The sequence below is a fragment of the Electrophorus electricus genome, chromosome 7 (assembly GCF_013358815.1).
Source record: "Electrophorus electricus isolate fEleEle1 chromosome 7, fEleEle1.pri, whole genome shotgun sequence".
Classification (NCBI taxonomy): domain Eukaryota; kingdom Metazoa; phylum Chordata; class Actinopteri; order Gymnotiformes; family Gymnotidae; genus Electrophorus; species Electrophorus electricus.
The window spans coordinates 8369832-8388160 of NC_049541.1; the positions used below are offsets into that span (position 1 = coordinate 8369832).

Sequence of the window (18329 nt, forward strand, 5' to 3'; positions counted from 1 at the left end):
ACAAAGGTGATCTGTTTCTAATGAGTCTTGATAATTATACTACAACTGGTGGAGTCGGCACTGAATAAAACCTTTTCAGGCATTCCAATAAATAGTAGGCCCATGTGACTTGCAGCGCATACCTTGATGTCACAACAATGGCGAGAACACAATGTGCTGTACACAAGAACCATAAGACTAACCAATTAATTTATCCAGAATTCTTTTGCTGTGTCCCACTGGAATTACTTGCAAAGACAAATACACTTGTCAGTGATGTGATGAAGAGTTACATAGCATTAGCCTCTATGTGTAGTTAGATACATAGTTTTAGTAGCTAATTAAAAAACAAGTTGAATACATGTATCTATGTATCTATAGTTGTGTAATTAAACACAAACTGACTGGAGATATTAAGTTTACATTATTGTTGTGCATTTACTGGTATATCTTTCAAAAAGACAAATTATAGCCCAAGTCTCTAAAGGTGCTGACAGCATTTCATTACGGTTGCCATGATAGTAATTAGCATGTCATTACATTAAAGCAACTTTATAATCTTCCAGGTTTTATCCTGTCATTTCATTTGTGGGCTAATTCTGATTATAGGCCTTGGATAACGTTTGAGGGCATATTCATGGCATGGTGCCCACCCTCTACATTACACTACCACACCAAGAAGGACAGTTCAAATTGAGATTCATTATCCTACCATGACGTGTCACAAGAAGGGCAAAATAAATATTAAGACAAGCACAGTTGGATAAACAGTTTGGAAAAGCTTATTTTGTTTTTTTTCAGAGTGAAAAAAAGTCATGCACAGTGAAAAAACCCTCCAATAAAAAAAATAGATTACTTTGCTTCTCAAGGTTTTTATTTTAGCACAATATGCATTCTAATCACTGGGTCTAACAAAGCTTGCATAAGTAAGTCATTCAGCAATTTCTAGAGCAGTCCATTTAGCAGCATTTCATTGCAGACTCCTTCCGGAGTGTACTCCATCTACAGTACTCTTATTATTCGATACTGCAGTTATCGAGAAAAATGTCACGAGAATGGAAACAGAAACAAATGATTCAATTACCAAATCTAATAGTATTTAGTTTCACTGTTTGCCCTGTTAGAATTTCAGTAGACCATTATTACTTATGTTACACAATGAACACTGCATATTTTCTCCACGCAAAAAACAGTGTAACATAGATGTTGCATACTATTCATATGCAGTTATGAACTATTACATTTACCTTAATTGTATTCTTAGTGGATAACATACTGGTCATAATGCTAAAGTTCTCATAAATGCTAAGATTGCATGGCCAGGATAGGACTTGCATTAATTATAGGCAATAAAGTTAATGATAATTCACTACAAACAAAGCATCCTGAGTGCTTTCCTACAGGAAATCTCAGGCAAGCATCACTGCCGGAAATGAAAAAGGAGTTTGTTAAGGCTTAACAGTACTGCACAAATTCACTCATGGTGCACCCTAACCTGCAGCACACACCCGCTGGTCCAGCATCGCGCTGTGATCTGGCAGACGCACTCATAGCATGTCTGGTGGTCAGCTGCTCTGTCTTCTTTTCTGGAGGTTCCATGTGGCTAGAGGATGGCAGGTTCGTCACGCTTTCCTGAGGAACATTGTCTGGCCCTTGGTCCTCCTCACTGTGCTGGATGTCTGTAAACTGTGTAAGCAGGCTTCTGCCAAACCCATTCCTCCAATTCCCTGCTGGGAAAAAAAAAAAAAAAAAAAGTACATTAAAAAGATTGAAAATATCTTTGGTTTCCATGTCTGAGAAGGTTAAGGAAGAGTGAAGGTTACCAAGACACTGTTTCGGATGAATTGCATTTGATGTTAACAAATCAGGTTAATAATTCAGGTTTAATTAATAAAAAAGTGGCATAACAAAATTCCACCTACATTGAGAGCTTCCATGGGAACGGTCCGAGTCAGGTGCATAGCGTGCCATTCGGGAGCTGCCGCACGACATGACCACCATTCTGATAAACTCACGACCACAAAGTTTCAGCCTGACATCTTGCCCTTTACTCCTGTCAGCATCAACATTTAGAAAAATAGCAAAAATCACAAACCATTTGATATTCATCATATTCTTCCAAAATAGACAGGTAACAAGATTACAATATCCAGTGTAAAACGCTTCTCAAAGTTTGCAGAGTTAGGTGCGTTGTTTATATATCCACATCATGAGTGATTAATGGCTGATGGTAGATGTGGGTAACTTTTTCTACTGGACCTTGAAAATAGAAAATAATGTTCTGATCTGTGAAGTTTATCAAGGCTGGATAAGTACATGTCAGCTGGTGATGTATTATATGAGGTTAAGGGAAGTTAACCTATGCTGCATTCATGTTTAAAGAGCATTATAGAAAATAGAAAAAAGTCAGACATCTGTGACTTACAAATGTACCTATAATTATATGTTTCAGCAGCAAGATGTATTACTTGTGTTACTTGTTATTACTTATGTATTACCTTGGTGTTCTCATCTTTAATTGTAGTCTTGGTTCCCAGTTAACTCAGGCATCTTAAGGGGGGAACTACTTTAATATTTAAAATATGTAAGTATTTAATGTATATGAATATCGGAGTATGACTGGCAGTGGGGCATGGCTGAGTATAATCTGGGGGCTGAAGAGAGCATGGGTGAACCAGCAGGTGATTAATACATCTGTGTGTCATTGATAGTTTAAAAGCTAACTTTTCTGTTAGTAGGTTACCGGAAGAGAGCGCATGAATGAAATTCAGACTGAAACTGTTCATTGGCTGGAGCTGTGTTTCCATTCCTTCTCTCCCAAGCTCTCATTGTGCAAAACATAATACAGCACCACTGAGTAGGAATGTCAAGCCATCAGTGAACAGTCCTCATCCTTCGGTACTACCAGCTGGGATGTTCTTTCATCCTCTGCTGTGACCACACCTCACTCCATTGGTTCCACTGGTGAAGGATGCTAATGTGTGGATCACCTGATAGTATCTAGTGCTTTAGCCTTTTAAGTTCAAGGTGATCAAGTTCAAGATAAATAACAATTATAACATTAAATATGAAATATAAGCGTGCTACAAAGTAAAAACATACTACTGTGAAATGTCCTGCTCCACTCTAATTTTTGAAACTGGATCAGGTCTACCAGCTTGTTCTACCTCCTTTAGCGGATCAGGTTCTGGCTCAAACTGTTATGGCAGAACCGACACCATTGCAAAAATACCCACATTGGAGTTTACAGCTACTCAAGAGTTAAGTGTCTATCTGCAGACTGCAAGATGGGGCAAAACATGTAGGGCTGGAACATCCTTGGCAGTTGACCAGTCAGAACAGAGAGGTCAAGTTGTCCAATCAGAGCTTACTGGGCTCATCAGAAGGAGCATTTCAGACAGAGGGTGAATAGAGATGTAGAGTATGAAAAAGTGTTTCCATGTGTTTCTGGAACATTGAAACATGGAAACCTACACTAGTAGACCCCAAATAGTATGGGGTATAATAAATTACAAAATACAATTATGACACAAAATAAGAATACCCTTTAAAATTCCTGACACTACACTTACAAGGCTAACACTTTTAGCAACTTCAGAGAAATAATGAGCTTAGATATTTAAGATATTTGACTTTATTATGCTATTAAAAAAGAACCACAATTGTAAATATGCAGTTATCTGAGCCCATTTAATCATTTGTATTGTAAAAATTTATTTTTAGATTCCATTTCTATAATTTCTAATATTCCTTTTTCCATGTGGTGAAATCAGCCGTGCTGATTGTATTGCATAATAGCAAGTACACAGCACACCTCACTAGGCGTCATCCGTCCTTGTGCTCTTGCAAGTTTTTCCGCAAGTACGTTGTGTGCACACCTTTATTACTAAATCCAATTTGGTGTTGTGCGTATGTTCAGTGTATGACATTGTACTGTATAAACTGTATATATTAACTCATGATGATGATGTTTTTACTGATTTGTATCCAGAATATTATATTACATTATACCAAGCTCTTTCTTCCATTTGGAGTTTAAATGTTGGGCGTGTTTGCAGAAATTGGCACATTTTTACAGAAACAGTTATGGTGTTTTACTGAGGAATGCTACATTTCCAATTCCAAGGATTAACTGATATGTCAAAAAAATGTGATTGTCATTGGCCAGTCAGCATTCAGAAATAATTTAGCATTGACCAATCATGATGAAGCTTGTTGCCATGGATATGAGACTGACACAAATGTTGCTTTTCATAATGTTTACTGCCTCAGGTTTTTTTTTTTAGATCCTTTTGTCAGATGTTTATATGATAAGTACAATTATAAGCATTTCATAAGTTATTTTAACTTTTTATTGACAAATACATCCAGTTTAAACAAAGACTTAATATTTACAGTGTTGAACTTCTGCAATTCTCCTTGGCATGCCGGATATCAGCTTCTGGGCAAAATCTTGATTGATGACAACCCATTCTTGCCTAATTAGTGCTTGGAGTTGATCACAGTTTCTGTGTTTTTGTTTGCCCATCGTCTTTTGGAAGATTGATCACAGGTTCTCAATGGGATTGAGATCTGGGGAGTTTTCTGGCCATGGACCCAAAATTTAAATGTTTTGTTCACTAAGCCACTTGTTATCAATTTGCCTTGTGACATGGTGCTCTGTCATGCTGAAAAAAGCATTGTTCATCACCAAATTGCTCCTGGATCGTTGGGAAAAGTTGCTCTTGGAGGATGTTTTGATACCATTCCTTATTCATGGCAGTGTTCTTAGTCAAGATTTTGAGCAAACCCTGTCTGTCTGTTTGTCTCTTTCTCACTCTGTATCTCATACACACACACACCTACCTCTAGATTTCACCTAAACACTGCCCCCCTCCACACACACACACCTCTGTGGCTCTCTCCCTCACATACATACATACATACATATACATTATATATATATATGTATATGTATATGTGTATATATATATATGTGTATATATATATATATATATATATATATATATATATATATATATATATATATATATATATATATATATATAAAAACAATCAAACTGACATTTGGCTTCTTACTTATTTATCATATTGCCAATGTGTGTGGTCACAGAGTCTATAACAAATATAACTATATTCAGTCTTTACATATACACATACTTTCACTCAATTCACGTACAACTAAATTTCAAACAATACTTCACAACTTTAATTTGAAGTGTGCTTGATAAGTGTCAATATTATACAAAAACAGTTACTGGAATGCAATATCTTAACAGTAATAGAAAAGAACAAAGCTGTTTTGTGGCAAACTGAGAAGCTGGTTGATATTCATACATCTAGCCAACTGTATGCAAGGTGACCACTCAATAGCTGTCACATTTATGTCACTCTTGTGAACTCTTCAGAGTGTTGCTCAATGATAAGTTCAATTATGTACTAGTTAGATATTTTTTGACAAAAGGAGTATACATTTAAACTGCATGGCTCAACCTACAAGAGACTTCAAATACTTGCTCAGAAAAACCTCCTGAAGCCCTCCAGCAAGATAGCTTTTTATGAATATATACGTTACAGTGTAACAGTTAATGGAGTTTAATGCCATACTATATAGAACAGCACACTAAACGGCTATACCTTTGTACTTGCAGTTATATTATCATATAATCACTGCAGGCTATTACAGCAGCACAGTTATGTTTTTATACCATCACATTTACATCTATGACATTTAGCTGACACTTTTATAAAAAAAAAAAAAAAAAAAAAAAGCCCTTACAAGTATGACAGTACAACTTGAGTAATTGAGGGTTAAGGGTCTTGCTCAGGGGCCCAACAGTGGCAACTTGGCAGTGGTGGGACTTGAACCAGCAACCATCTGATTACAAGTCAAGTACCCGCCCCCATCACCAAAAACTAAACTCAGAAATTCACTACCATTTCTCATTAGAGCCAACATACCAGTTTTTGCATTGTAAACACCTTGACTTGTCTTTAAAATGTTGCAAAAAGACAGTGTTTTCACAAAATATTCACAAATGTGATGTAAAAATGTAAAAAGCTCAGTTCAAACTAAATCAGACACATGCACATAGCCGTTCACTCAGTCTTGTTACAACTAACCAGTTGTAACAGTTACTGGAAGTTAATTCCTTACATTAACACTAGTTCTAATGCATTCATTACTTGCATTGTGTTGCAACAAACAATAGAGCAGTACTGAACAGTTACATTTTAGACCATCATCAAAATCTGAGACCAGCTTTTCACATTATATGCAACGTACTGTTGTATACATTTTAAAACTTTTAATGAGTGGGGGCAGGGGATATCCCAATCTATATGTCTATACATTCTTAACTTGGCAAACACCTCAGTCAAATTTCCAGCTCATTAGAAAACTTTATTTCATTGTCACCTAACCTCAGCCACCTTTTACACAGCATCTTCATGAATAGTGAACAAAGTCAGAATGTCATGTGTCCATAGTGGGTGGTTTCTGTGTCCATGTTGCTTCATGTCAAACTTGCAAGACTGTGCTTGGAACCAGAATTGCCACTTGTGGCTATATTAAGTTATTGCTATCACCTGTTCATTTTAGTTCTCATTATTCTCTGTATTTAAACACCACGTTGGTTCAGTCGTTGGAAAATCTTGTCATTGTTTGATACGTTTCTGAGCTGTTGGTCATCATTGTCTGTTTCTTTGGTTTGTTGGATCTTTGTTGACTGCTTTTTGAATTTGAACCTTGCTTATGTTCTCTGGATTACGACTGAGGAATAACTGTGTTCTGTAAAGCGTGGGAGGTGAAGAGCGAACACAGGTGTGAAGTGACGACGCCATTAACTCGGGAAGCCATAACGAACCAAACGGATCGAATAGAATAAAAAGTTTAATAACCGACACAGACTAACAATACAGAATAGAACGAAGAACAAGACAGGCTAACAGAAGAATAACAGGATAACAGTGTGAGGGCGAGAAATAGGCAACAAGGGAATTAAACTTTAAGAAAAACACACACACAGAATAATGAAGATGTATAAAACTAGGACATGTAGGTAGAACACTGAACCGGACTACGTACGATAGATAAACAACAACAACAACAACAACAACTGAGACCAAAAACACAAGTCATCATCTCTCAAACCAGATAACACTTGCATACATATTAAAGGGGAAAACAAACAGAAGCGAAACAACGGGAGAAAACCCGGCGAGGAAAGAGAGCGGACTCAGACAAGCGATTACAAACCGGGAAAGCAGCGGAGACAAAAACACAGAGACAGTACAACAGACTAGCGAACATATGGCAACTAATTTAGCCATTTTACATATAACATCTAAACATCTTTTAATGATGAAAATTAAAAGTCTTAAAACTTACCCCAGATATTATTGTAAAAAATTCTTCAAGAAATGTTGCCACAATATTTAATAGTTCGTAAATTTTGGGAGCCCTCAGGTCATGAACTTCTTGGCGTCAAATGTCCATGGGAAAAGGAAGTACAAACATGGATTTCCTGTTTATGTGATGTCATCTATTATTTTTACTTTGAATGCAAAGTCTTTTTTGCACAATTAAACAGTAAAACATGTATTTTATATTACTGAATTATTGTAAAACTGAAATAAAGTACTAATTTGTCCATCCTTGCCTTCAGTGATTGGGCCATCACTTGATCCTTTTGAAGTTGTTATTGATGATGTTGTTGTTACTTAAGTAGGTATCAATGTGTCTGTGGCATGGAAACATTTTTTGGTTGGTTCAGTTGAGATCATTGTAAATCAAAGTTTGGTAAAACTCTAATTGGAAACAACTGAGATTTTTGCTGATTTCGGTACTTCAGCACACTGTACTTACATATTTACATATGTATGTCCATATTAAGTAAACTAAATAATTATTTCACCAAAATTGACGGACAATTTTCTGACAACCTTGCTTATTTGTTTCTTAGCAAGCTGTCTGCAGTATTGCAAGAGCCTAAAAAAAGGTCTAAGATTAATTTTAGTTGTAGCATTTGCATTTGAAGTCTATTGCTATTGACTCTTGACATGAGGTCCAAAGAGGTGTCAATGCCATTCTTCACAGATATAGACAAAACAGTTCACTATCAGATACATTGCTAAGAAGCCAAGCCTCATAGTCTGGCCTAAGATATTGGTTTTATGGTCTGCATTATATTATCAAAAATACTTTGTCTAAGTATTGCGTCTACAATATTGTAAAACAAAATCCAATTGTTGATTTATTTAAAACAAGTCTTCTAAACTAAATAAACTAAACATTTAACATGATATTATTTAGCTGTTTCATTTAATAACATTTAGTGAATGCTCTCCCGACATCTGATCTCCTTCTACCATTGCAGTTACTGTTGGAAATGAGGTAAGTCCACTTCTGTGTTTAAGCCATGCTATTTGTGTCTTAAAAATGATCCTTGTATAATTCAAGGCATGTACAGGATCAGTGAAATCCAGGGACCTACTGTTTAGATGTATTGCTATCAGTAGATTTTTCATTTATTTCTCCCTGTGTTGTTAACTAAGTTTGAATCAGTCTATAACGTCATGAACAACCACAAATTAAATGGGGTAGTTAATGCAATACATTACTAAAATGCACTGCATATAACATTGTATATTTAAATACATATTTAATATTTAAATACAAAATATGTTGCCTGTTCCCTATATTCAGTTATAATGATATAAGTTCAGAATATTTTTTAGTAGTGAATCTATGATAAAACACTTTTTTTTTTTTTCTGATGAAACACTTTTTCAGAGTCACTTTGTCTTTTCTAATTACACACATTTGAAGGATTTATGCCAATCCACAAGTTGGGTCCAATCAAATTGCTTTTGATAAACGTCTCAGCCAAGCAAATCAGGGCTGACTCTAGTTAGGGCAGTAACTAAAGCCATCTGTTGTGTCCTCCACTGGGGAGTTAAAAAAGGCTTCAAGCTTTCTTCTAAAACGTTTCTTGAGCTGCAGGCTGTGCTGGACTTTGGTTTGTGTGTACTCTTGGGCTTTCAGCCTGGAATAGTAGTCAGAGAACTTGTTGAAGAGGATGGAGATTGGCATTCCATTTAGAATGATGCCAAATGAAATACAGCCAAATGCCACCACTCGGCCTGAATAAGACATAGGCACCACATCTCCATAGCCCACTGTGGAGATGCTTACCTGGAGGAAAGAATAGAGAATTTTATTGTTTACGCCAACTTGACGAGTTTCTCCTAAATTACTATTAGCCAAAATAGGTGTTCCAAATAGCTAATTTCAGACAACTTAATAAGAATTTAATATTTTCTTTAAAAGGTTTTTATGGTGCTATTACAAATTTTGTAGAGACTAATTACTTTCAGAAAGTAATCTAATGGTTTGCATTCTGCATGGATGCCTTCTATCCTGAGGCATTAAAAGTTTTTTTTTATGTAATTAGTGGCAGCTGTTAAAGGATAAATCCTAATGTGCTAAATGGTGAGGATAATATCACACAATATTATCAGTAAACTCAAAGTTGTAATACTTGCTCTACTGTTTAACAATGACCCTTGTGTATGGTACCTTTGGGAAACCCAGTCCAGAACAGTTGAAAATACATCTCAGAGATTATAGTTTCATACTGAAGTAACATTGATTTTATAGCAAAGATGATACTGTTATCCAGCCCGCTACATATGTGAAAAATAGTGGCTAGCAATAATAATAATACTCCAGTGGAGGATCTCACAAAAGCAATGCTTAGCAGTGCAGAGGTGTGTCCTACAGATTGGAGTCATGTCACTCACAGCTATGCCATGACAATAGAATCCTGTTCATCCTGCCATTGTACAGTATGTCAGTCAGTGTGGAATTTACATGGTAACTCACATGAGTGTGTGGCTGTGTGTAGATATGTGTGGGTATATGTGGGTTTGTGTGTAGGCGAGAGATACTTACTGCAGCCCACCACCATGTATCAGGTATGCTGCTGAACGGGGACCCCGGAACATCTTGCTCCACAGAATACATCAGAGCCGAAAATGTGAAGACACCCATGATGATAAACAGAAATAGACAACAGACCTGCTCGAAGCACTGGCGAAGGGTAAAACCAAACGCACGCATCCCTGTTGAGTGCCTTGCTAATTTGAGAATGCGAAAAATTCGCATCAGTTTGACTATTTTTAGCACTTTACTGACCTTGCTTACTCTTTCCATTGTCTTCAATTCATCTTGAACACTGAGATCTTCCTGGTCAGCAAAAGCCTCAAATACCAGCTGTATGAAATAAGGCATGACAGCTACTAAGTCTACAAAGTTCAGGGCACTCTTCAAGAAATGCTTCACATCACAAGTTGTCAGCAGACGAAGGAAGTACTCAAAGGTAAAGAAGAGAATTGAAAGGATCTCAATGCATTCCATGTATGTCCTTCCACAGATTTGGTAATTCTTCAGTTCATTCACGGTGTTGAGGGTCATGGCCACGATAGAGATAAGGACAAATAGGCTGGAGAACACAGCGAACACCTTAGCGGCCACTGATGAGTAAGGGTTTTCCATTAAGTCCCACAAAGTCTTTCGAAACCCCCCCATAAACATGCTGTTAAAGCCCTCCTCATTGTGAATAGGTTCAATTTGCTCCATCAGCTCTTTGCTTACCTTCAGCTGGTCTCTTATTTCGTCTAGCTTTTCCTCATAGAGAATGCGACAACAGCAAAGTGTGTCTTTCAAGTGGAGGCCCCAAAACTCTATCTCCTCCTCAAAACCAACAGGACACAGGCTCTCCATGACCCACAGCACATTGCTGCAATAAAATTGGAAGATGTAGTGGAAGAAGGAAGGATCTCGATCAAAGAAGAACTCATTAGTGATAACACAGTAGTCGTCACAGAGTGTCAGCTGATTGACAGGATCCATAGACAAGGCTAAGGAGCCTATTCTGGAGTTTGGATATCTGATAGCCAGGTACTTGGGAAGTTTAAAGACTTTACCACCTACATTAAGATTTATCATGCTCGAACGCCTCTGTGGAAGTGTTGGTGTTTCTTTGTTACTGTTGGTTCTCTTCTTACTGTTACCTTTTGAGTCTTCTGCATTAGGTGTGGGACCATGAAGATCATGCATTGAAGTCCAAAGTTTCACAGAACTTTCCTGTGAAAAAGGAAAGGCACTCTCTTCTTTATCTACAGTCCGTGAGAAGCTGTCGTTGAGTTTGACGCTGTCAAAAAGGCTTGATTGCCTCTTTTTCAGCTCTTTGAAGTGTTGTCTTGGTTGGTCCATTATTGGAGTTTTACAATGAGACAGTGGAAACAGTGTGAATGTCCATGCACAAATTGTTACTTATTAGACAGGAAAATGGCATACCACATACAGTATTTGTTCAATCGAAATCTGGTTTTAAAGTGTACCCTAAATTAAAGGACCCAACACAGTAGCCCATACTCTTGTAGCCTTTAGAAGATAAAAAAAGCGACTGCTTTACACTGAGCTTGATGGAAGATCAAATGCTTGATCTGAGGATTTCACCCGACTCCAGTAATCCTCTTGCCGTCCTTTATATCCTGAGTTAAAAATACACTCATGGTGATTGGTGTGATTTAAGGGATGAGGCCTCAGGAGATGAGAAGGAGAAGTTACACAGCTAGCACAAAGTTTTAACCATTTAAATAAAATGTAAGGACCACTTCATGTCCCAGTCTAATTTACAAACAAATTGTATAAGCATTAAAATAGTATTATTGAAAGTTTCTGGTTATTACTGGTTATACTTTTCTACTGGCAAAAATATTTTTCTTCACTGAAGAACAGTTTAAAATGAAACTGATATGCTGATTAATAAAACACTTGATACAAAATTACAGATTCTGAACAAAAGTTAGGGTTTAGGGTTTAGGTATACAGTTAAAACTTTACGTTTAGGGTTTGTGTTGTGAAGACATGAGGACGAGGGCGGTAGTCTAACATCCGGCAGTCAGTCTAACTACCCAGGAATCAGGCCAGATTTAAAAAGAGAATGAAAGAGAGATAGGAGGAGGAGAGAGGAGAGAGGGGGTGGATGGGGAGAGAGCCAGGAGGAGAAGATAAGGGGGAATAGATAGGGAGAGAGACAGAAGGAGAAGAAGGGGGGTGGGATTAGAAGTGGAGTGGATTAGGCCTCAGAGGCCTCTGCTCAGAGCATGTTATCACCTTCTGACCTTGGTGATCCATTATTGGAATTATATAGTATAAGAAGGAAATTTGTGGCTGACACTATAGTCCCACTTTGAACTTAAAATTGTAAATAAAACATTCATGATATTTTACAGGATTATTTATTTAAAATTAAGATGAATTAGTTTCATTTGAGGCAAGTATATGAATATTTGAGCATGTATTTATGACAAAAATTCCAAGGGAGACTTCTTACTTCTTAGCCATATAAATCTTATATCTCGAGGGCTAAGATAAAGAAGACAACATTGTTCACCAAATAAATCCTGACTAATCTACAGTACTATTGGTCTAGGGCAATCTTTTTTGGGCTGATCTAGAACACTAATAATCTGGACCTCCTCCTCTTCCTCCTTCTTCACTTGAATTATAGAATATTCTTTAAGAGCATTACTACTATGTACTGTGTGAATGTATAATTCTGCACAGGTGATAGTCTGACCACTGGGGTTGCATCATCATATAATCATACAATCATTTATATGCAGGTCTCATTAATATGAATTGTGCTATTTCTGGCACTTGTATTTGCTTGCATTTCAACATTTCATGATGTTAAGATATTCAAATCCTACTGCATTATATGTCTGCTAAATGTTTGTCTGCTATATATTGTTTCAAAAGGAAACAATGATAATTGCACAAAAGTGCACAAATCTGCAATACTGCCTCATTAGGCTGTCAGCCCTAGATGCAGTTCAACAGTTTCTGAACAATCTTAGGCATTCAGAACAGAGTTCGGAGAATGAATGGCTTATTTTCAATACAACAAAATCTTGTTTGGTCAGAGTAACAATGGAAGTGTTATGTACTGCAATGACATTTAGTTATTGGGCCAAGTCTCTCTGACACTAAGCAGGGACTCAAAAACATACACACAGTAGTGATGCAGTTACTTGGTCTAGATGTTTTGTGTTTTTGATTGCTTGTTCCATGGACACTGTGTCCTGGACTATAGCAAAACATAGATGAACTGGGGCACCATGAAGACTGGGTTGGAACACAGATTTAAAATAAAGTGCTGAAACAAGGATAAGGGATTTGTTTTTCTCTTACCTATGTGTTACTTGGGTGGCATGGGTGTGAGGATCTGATTGCATTCCTGCCGGTTATGATGACACATGTTTTGGAGAGCATGAAAGCATGTCAGATTACTGTTGACAGCCAAAATCCAGTGGAATAGCATTTCACCAGTGTACATACTTCTCAGTGCCACCCAGCCCATTAGAGGAGCTGTCATAAGCACCGCCGTGCCATGGATATCACAAAATATCTATCAATTGCTAATATATCTCATGGACAGGAAATGTTGCCTCCCAGTGAATTCCAAAAGCAAAACAATGCATTGTCATACTGTTAAAAAAGAGAGTCTATTAACTGTAAGGAGTGAAGGGACTGAGTATTTCCTAATAAATTTAAGCTTGATTGATTTCTTCTAGCAACATCTGTTTAGAAGACTGCAGGCAGAAATGTCTCTGTAAAGCCCATAGTGTCCCTGTCACAAACACTAGAGTAAATATCCCTTCGTTTAGCAGATGCCATGATTTGACTCCATTACAAGTACATAAACTGGTGTGAAAAGAAAATGAAACACATTTTACCAGGAGTCATGTCTATTATTAGAAATAACTTAATAGTAATACTTTTGTCTCAAAAACATAATTCTGTGCTTTCTGTCATATTGACTTTTTCTGCATATGCTCTAAGAAGTTTAAGGGATTTTCTTTTTTTGGCAAGTCACAATCTGGTAAGTCCTTGCATTCATGATTTTTGAAGAATCAAAAGCCTTAGTTTGGACTTCATACTTGGTGGGGTTGCAATACTACCTTCAAAAACTGTAGGATATGAAAGTCCATTTGGCCTGAAAATGCAATGTAAGGACTGGACATAGCCCCAAATGTTTTTCCTTCCATGATAGCCCAAATGTTTGATGCAAGGTTAATTGCTGATTACATTTTTTCAGGGTTGTTTTATCAGTGGTTTAAAGGGGACATATTATGAAAAATGCACTTTTTAGTGCTTTTGCACATAAATTTGGGTATCTTGAGTGTCTATCATCGCACAAACTGAAGTAAGACAACTAACTCAGTCAGTATTTTGTTTTGTTTTGTTTTGCTTTTTTGTGGGCTGCCTACATCAAAAGAAACTGGTTAAAAAAGCCACAGATTTGATTCCCATTTCTATGTGAAGGAAGGCTGTATAATAGCATTATACAGCCCCAATCTGAATATCTCCATCTACTGTCTGAGAACTACCTTTGTGCATGCATGCCATTTCTTCTGCACACGAACTGGTGTGGTGTGGATTGCTGTCATTATCTCGAACTATGGACAGGAACTGTTGGCCCAAAATCCAAGGTCAAAGTCAAAGCCAAATTTATATATATAGCACTTTTTACAACAGTCATCATCACAAAGCATCATTACACATGTCCGAGTCTAAGCCCCCAGTGATGTGAGCCAAAGGCAACAGTGGCCCATCCTCCTCTGGCTGACAACAGAAACCACCAATGCAACAATTTACATTTACATTTATTGGCAGTTAGCTGATGCTTTTTTATTGAAAGCAACTTACAATTATGACACTTGAGCAGTTGAGCATTAAGGGCCTTGCACAGGGGCCCAACAGCAGCAACTTGACAGTGGTGTGGCTTGAACCAGCAACCTTCTAATTACAAGTCAAGTACCTTAATCATAACATCTCAGTTTACCTTTGCCTAAGATGGGAAGTATTTAATAAAATCCCTGCCTATACAAAAAGGTTTTCAGCCTAGCCTTAAATATTAAGACTGTGTCTGAGTCTCGAACATTTACACAAATGTTTTTCCATAGTGTGGGAGCTTTATAGGAATATGCTCTTCCTCCTGGACTAGATTTCCTTATTCTAGGGACTAATAAAGAGCTGCACCTTATGATGTAACAGACAGAGTGGATCATAATGCAGTAGGAATTTGTTAAGGTACTGTGGAGCAAGACTGTTCAGTGCATTGTAGGTCATTATAAATATTTTATAACCAATACAATGTTTTACAGGCAGTCAATGTAATGTATCTTAGATAGGAGTAATGTGATCAAATTTTCTTGTTCTAGAAAGAATTCTGGCTGTTGCATTTTGAACTAGCTGGAGCTTGTTTAGGCACTTAGTGATACAGCCAGATACTAAGGCATTACAGTAGTCCAATCTGGAAGTGATAAATGCATGGACTAACCTTTCTACATTATGTGAGGATAGTATGTTCCTAATCTTTGCAATGTTCCTAAGGTGGAGAAAGGCTGTTCTAGAAATATCTTTTAAATGAGCTTCTAACGAGAGACTGGGATCCATTATTGGATCTTTAAAAGATCTTTAACTTTTAAAAAAGGTATGATTGGGAGACCATCAAGGTTTATTAGATAATGAGAGAGCATACTCCTGGCTGATTGTGGGCCTAATAGAAGCACTTCTGTTTTGTCAGGATTAATCGAGAGAAAGTTTCTCAACATGTCTGATGTCCTTTACACATTCCTCAATAATATTAAACTGATAATTAACCTCTGATTTGGCTGAGACATATAACTGAGTATCATCAGCAAAGCAGTGGAAACTTGCGCAGTGTTTACACCCACCTAGTGGTAGTATATATAAAGAAAAAAGCAGGCACCCAAGAACAGAGCCTATGAAAACTAGATCTGTCCCTGCCACCTAATCTTCTCCTTGGTTCATCACTGAGCTCTGTGCCTTAAAAAACAAAACAAAACAAAAAAACTGGTAGACTTGCTTATATAAGAAAAGTGGATTGCATGTGGATTCCCTTGCATACTCCAAAAATTTAGCCAAATACAAGGTTGCTTTGAATGTAGCCCATTCATCATACTTTCTTATATATTAATTAGTGCAGGTCATAATTCCATGGACCTTTTTTCTACTCTTAATAAACATGTTCGACCTCTGTCTGAGGCTGTGGCTGGCTCCTCAGAAAAATGTAATGCCTTTCTCAAATTTTTTAAGTTCAGAGCCTTTTACCATGATCTTCCTAAAATCACTTTTTTTCTGATTGCCCTCCATCTTGCTTATACCTTTTCTGATTTCTCTTCTGTCAATGTTAACTTTATCATCAAAATAATATCCAGTTCCAAAATGACATCACAGCATGATCACACCTCCCACCTCTCTTCTAAAGCGCTGTCTCTTCCTGTCACATCATCAATGTGTTATTTACAACCAGTTATGTTCTACCTGCTCTGAAATTAGCTGTGGTTACCCCATTATTAAGAAATCATGTCTTGACAGATAACGTCAGACAATTTGCCATTCATCTCCAAAAACCTAGAGAAAGTCATGGCTTCCCAGTTGCTTGACTTTCTAAACTCCAACTAACTTTTAGAAACCTTTAAATCAGGCTTCTGCCCAATCATAGCACTGAAATGGCTATTTTCTATGTCCTTAATGATCTTCTGTAGTGTGATTCCAGTTCTGCTACCATTTTGCTATTACTTGACCTCACTGCAGCCTTCAACCATAATATTCCAATTACACAATTCTCAAATAACAGTTTTACAAGTACAAGTACTGTTCCGTCTTAGTTTAAATCATAACTAACTGAGGCACCGATTTGTTTGTATAGGGAGGCATAAATCTGGACACTGCTCTTGTTATTCAGGGTATTCCCCAAGGATGTGTTCTTGCCCCTTTGCTTTTTTATCATTTACATTCTGCCCCATGGTGATTTAATTCATTGTCACAATCTCATATTTCTTTGTTATGCTGACAACTCAAATTTATGTGAATATTAAACCTTCAGATGCATTCCCACCTCTTACTCAGACCTCCTGCATACAGGAACTAAATTCCTGGCTATGTGCAAATGTTTTAGAGCTTAATTCCCATAAGATTGAATTTGTGGTTATAGGTTCTGTGCCGTAGGGCAAGGAGCAGGATGCACAGATTTCTTGACAGACATTTCTTAACACAAGACACAGAAACAATAAACGTTAACAGCACTCAAAATGGTCCAGTGAACAATGCCCACTAGCACCAACACAAACATGTATATGAACATCTAATGTGAATAATGACTGAAAATGAATAACACGGGGGTTTAAATACACCCATGTGTATTTAAATAAATAAATGACATAATGAACTGGGTGAAGGTGTGTGCTAACAAGGGGTGTGGTTACAAGCAAGACAATGAAGAGTCAATAGTGAACTCCCACTGCACATTGTTGGTTGTACCACATGATCAGTGGGAAGGGGAGCATACTGTGACAGCACCCCCCTACCGCCCAAGGGCATGGCTCCCAACACGTCCATCTCCATATACATATACTTATACACACACAGCAACAAGGCAGAGCCTGGCACTCACCCAACACAAGGGAGGGGGGGGGGGGGGTTGGAGCCACTATCAAGGGACGTCTCAATACGCAAGGGGAAAAGCGAAGTAGTCACAGCTACCAGTGATAGCCCCAGCCACAACTGGACAGGAAGCGCAGCAGAGACCAGCTGCAGCAGCAGCAGCTTCAACAGGACCATTAATGTTAGTCCCTCCACCACTGCACGTACACTTGGCATTCTTTTCTACATATGTCTGTCATTCGAACAGCAAATTATATCGCTGACTACATCTGCATATTTCCATCTCCGTAATTTAGCCCACCTTTGCTTGGTTCTGTCTCTTAAAGACTCTGAGATCCTGGTTCATGCATTCATTACCTCCAGGTTAAATTATAATAATTCACTTTTTTATAGTTTTCCCTGTAAATCTCCCTGTCCCCTCCAGCATATACAAAATGCTGCAGCTAGAGTCTTAGTCCTCACTAGGAAATCTGCGCATATCACTTCAATTTTGTATTTTTTTTGTTTGTTTGTTTGTTTTTGTGCTTAGTTTTCTTATTTTTGGGCTTTGTGAAAGGTGCTATATAAATCTAACCTATTATTATTATTATTATTATTATTAATGCTGTTGTTGTTGTGGGAGATCAAAACTAAGCTGAAAAGCCATACTCAAGGCCTTATTCTTGTTGGGTTTGACAAAAAGTTGCTCACACAGAAGAGGTCTCAAACTGTAAGTAAAGCCTGCTTTCATACAACAAAACTAACTGGCAACATGGTATATTTAGCAATGGCAAAATGAATAAGAAGCTAAAATTCCAAATATAGC

The 18329-nt window shown here is 37.4% G+C and overlaps 2 protein-coding genes across 3 annotated transcripts; both read right to left on the reverse strand.

The window, feature by feature from the left end:
* Nucleotides 1-831: 831 nt before the first annotated feature.
* insl3 (insulin-like 3 (Leydig cell)) lies at nt 832-7478 on the reverse strand. 2 transcript variants are annotated; one of them, XM_035527801.1, is made up of 3 exons: nt 7370-7478; nt 1902-2032; nt 832-1706 (listed from the first exon to the last, which is right to left on the reverse strand). In XM_035527801.1, the coding sequence occupies exons 2-3, from the start codon at nt 1978-1980 to the stop codon at nt 1435-1437; spliced, it is 351 nt and encodes a 116-aa protein (XP_035383694.1). In that variant the 5' UTR covers nt 1981-2032; nt 7370-7478; the 3' UTR covers nt 832-1434. The 2 variants fall into 2 exon arrangements, with proteins under 2 accessions (XP_035383694.1, XP_035383693.1); XM_035527800.1 differs by having other exon boundaries at nt 832-1709.
* A 1409-nt stretch (nt 7479-8887) lies between these two features.
* Nucleotides 8888-11257, reverse strand: si:rp71-39b20.4 (potassium voltage-gated channel subfamily V member 2). Its single transcript, XM_027030332.2, has 2 exons — nt 9935-11257; nt 8888-9175 (listed from the first exon to the last, which is right to left on the reverse strand). Exons 1-2 carry the CDS (start codon nt 11255-11257, stop codon nt 8888-8890), a joined length of 1611 nt encoding a protein of 536 aa, XP_026886133.2.
* Nucleotides 11258-18329: the final 7072 nt, after the last annotated feature.